Raw genomic sequence first — 2,466 nt, forward strand, 5'->3', positions numbered from 1 at the left:
TTAGCGTCGTTGCCCAAGACAGCCGGCCGGTGCGCAGTAGGGTCGTCTGCTCCTAGGGTTGATGAAAGCAGCGGCACCACCTGTTGTGGTTCGCGGAAAAGATGGCTCGAGAGGATGCCGGCAGCGCGGGGGCCACCCCATCATTGCGTGGTCGCACCGCCCTCAGTGCCGTGGCCCTCGGCCCATTCCCCGGGGCCGCCCACACGCAACACGGGGTGCACCCCTTGTCACGGGCTGGCATAACGCCGGCCGCCCCCCTAACCTCGGCCTCCATAGCGCCGGCCCAGCGCTGGGCGCAGCTCGACGCGCGCCTGGGGCGTGTATAGCAGTACCCCAACACCCACGCGGCCGTGGCATAGTGGGTGCTTGGTGGGGGGGGGGGACGTGACCACGCGCATGCCTCCCCACGCCACCCTGGTGTGCCCCCCCCAGCCCTTGACTGGGTCATTCAAGGTGGGCAGGAAACAGGCGGTCAAGCATGATCGTTACAACAAATTGGTCTTTGTGGTTTTGGCGTAGGGCCCGCCGCCTCCCTACCCCTTTGCGCTGCAATACATACTGGGTGATCTCTCAACATGCCGTCAAGAATGGGCGGCACACGCGGCGCCGGGTCTGCAGACGGGCGCTTCTTCCGGAGCATGCGTCAACTCTTCTGGCAGGTTTTAGGGGAGTGCTGAAAAGGGGGTGCAACACAAAGCGGTCCCAGTGGCGCTCCGGGGTGGCGAGGCTCCATCAGGAGGGGCGAGGGAGGCCGCCCCCGTGGCCGCGCACGCGCGCGCCGTGCCCTGATCTGCAGTGGAAAAACTTAACCACCGGTCATTTGGTGCAGAGCAAACTTTCGTGAGGATTGCATCTCCAGGACTCACAGGGCTGCGAGGTCTTGTCCCCTAGACAAATAGTCGGCCGCACAGCAGAAACCCGTGCACCTTGCGTAGCCCTAGCAACGACGGGCCCTGCCTACAGAAACGCCACACCTCGAATAAATCATCGATGCATAAATGGCAGGCGTGGCTGCTGGGCTCCGCCCCAACGCCACGAGCCGCCCCGCAGGACCAACAGGGTGTGGGGGGGGGAGTGATGTTAAATGGGTCTGGCCGGGAAGCCTCGCGCGGGGCCTAAGCAGGCCGCGTGCGGGCATGCGGCCGGATGCTGCACGCCACAATGAGTCAGGGCCCGCAGCCTGGTAGGGGGTGGTGCCCCTTGAAAATGCGCTGCGGTTGAACTCACATAAGAGCCCTCCCAAACACGCTGATCCACACAACATCCAGGCACTGCCTGCCCTAGTGCCGGCTCAAGGTGCCGCCTGCAGGCGCGTGCTGAGTGTGGTTGCCCGAAAACGGACACGCCCCAAATCCCCTCGCTCCCTCACGGCTGATGTGCCGCCTGCAGGCGCGTGCTGAATGTGGTTGCCCCAAAACGGACACGCCCCGAATCCCCTCGCTCCCTCACGGCTGATAAGCGGGGTGAGAAAGAGATGGGGCAATGCGCGAGGGCGCTCCTTGTGCCCCTAGGAGAATACATGTTGACGCCACTCTGCCTGCCCTGCCCTTGCATCAAGGCGTCGCGTCTTGCCGCCGTTGCAGTGAGGCGCTGGCGCCTGCGGGACGCCACCGATCACGCCATCGGCTTGCTGCGCGCCGCGCGCTCACGCCGGTAGCCCTCGTCCGCCGCCCAGCGCTGATGCGGCGCGGTGCGGGGTCGTGCAGGGGAGAGGGGTGGGCACCGGTGAGAGGGGTTGGCGCGGAGAGCGAGACGCAGCCGGCTCCGCGCTCGCGCCACTGTCATGGACCAACTACACGGCCTTTGCCATGGTCGAACACCCACCCACCCCAAACAGCCCGCCAGTCCACACGACGCTTTGCCGCCCCCTTGACGCCTTGCGACCGCCCCCGCCCTGAAAGCGGCCCTCACCTTGTAGTCTGCGGCGAGCTGCCTCATGAATATTGGCAGCAGGCTGCGCACCAGGCCCCCCAGCACCGCGTTGCAGGCCGCCTCCAGGCTGCTGCGCGGCATCAGGTGGAACGGCGGGATGACCTGGAGAGCAGGGGTGACGAGGGGTGGTGGTGTGGTGGTGTGGTGGGGTGTGGTTTACAGTTGGGTATGGTAGCCTCCAAAGGGGGAGCTGAGGGGTGAGGCTTGTGAGCCGGCCCGGCAGGGCCAGCAACAGCACCACCAAGCACGGGGATGGTGCCGTTCGCGGCCCCATTGCAAGCCAATGGCAACCAGCTCCATGGCGCCGCACCCACTGCGTCCCCCGAGCCCCGCACCTCGCAAAACACCTCGATCGACGCGCTGCCCACCATCTCCCCCAGCACAGCCTCGTCACCCCGCGAACCAGCGCCACCGCCGCCGCTGCCGCCGCCTCCCTGCACCTGCCGCAGCCCGTTGCGCAGCGACCGCCACGCCTGCCCTGCGCCGGCCCCCGCCTCGTGCGGCGCGGCGACCGCGGCAGCCGCCGCCGCGGCC

General features: G+C 67.2%; 1 protein-coding gene across 1 annotated transcript; it reads right to left on the reverse strand.

The window, feature by feature from the left end:
* Positions 1 to 1,614: 1,614 nt before the first annotated feature.
* Positions 1,615 to 2,303, reverse strand: MNEG_11280 (hypothetical protein; the record flags this gene model as incomplete). The annotated part of the gene is made up of 3 exons (XM_014040249.1): positions 1,615 to 1,677; positions 1,912 to 2,034; positions 2,268 to 2,303. The coding sequence occupies 3 exons, from the start codon at positions 2,301 to 2,303 to the stop codon at positions 1,615 to 1,617; spliced, it is 222 nt and encodes a 73-aa protein (XP_013895703.1).
* Positions 2,304 to 2,466: the final 163 nt, after the last annotated feature.

Source organism: Monoraphidium neglectum, assembly GCF_000611645.1.
Source record: "Monoraphidium neglectum strain SAG 48.87 unplaced genomic scaffold scaffold02669, whole genome shotgun sequence".
Taxonomy (NCBI): Eukaryota; Viridiplantae; Chlorophyta; class Chlorophyceae; order Sphaeropleales; family Selenastraceae; genus Monoraphidium; species Monoraphidium neglectum.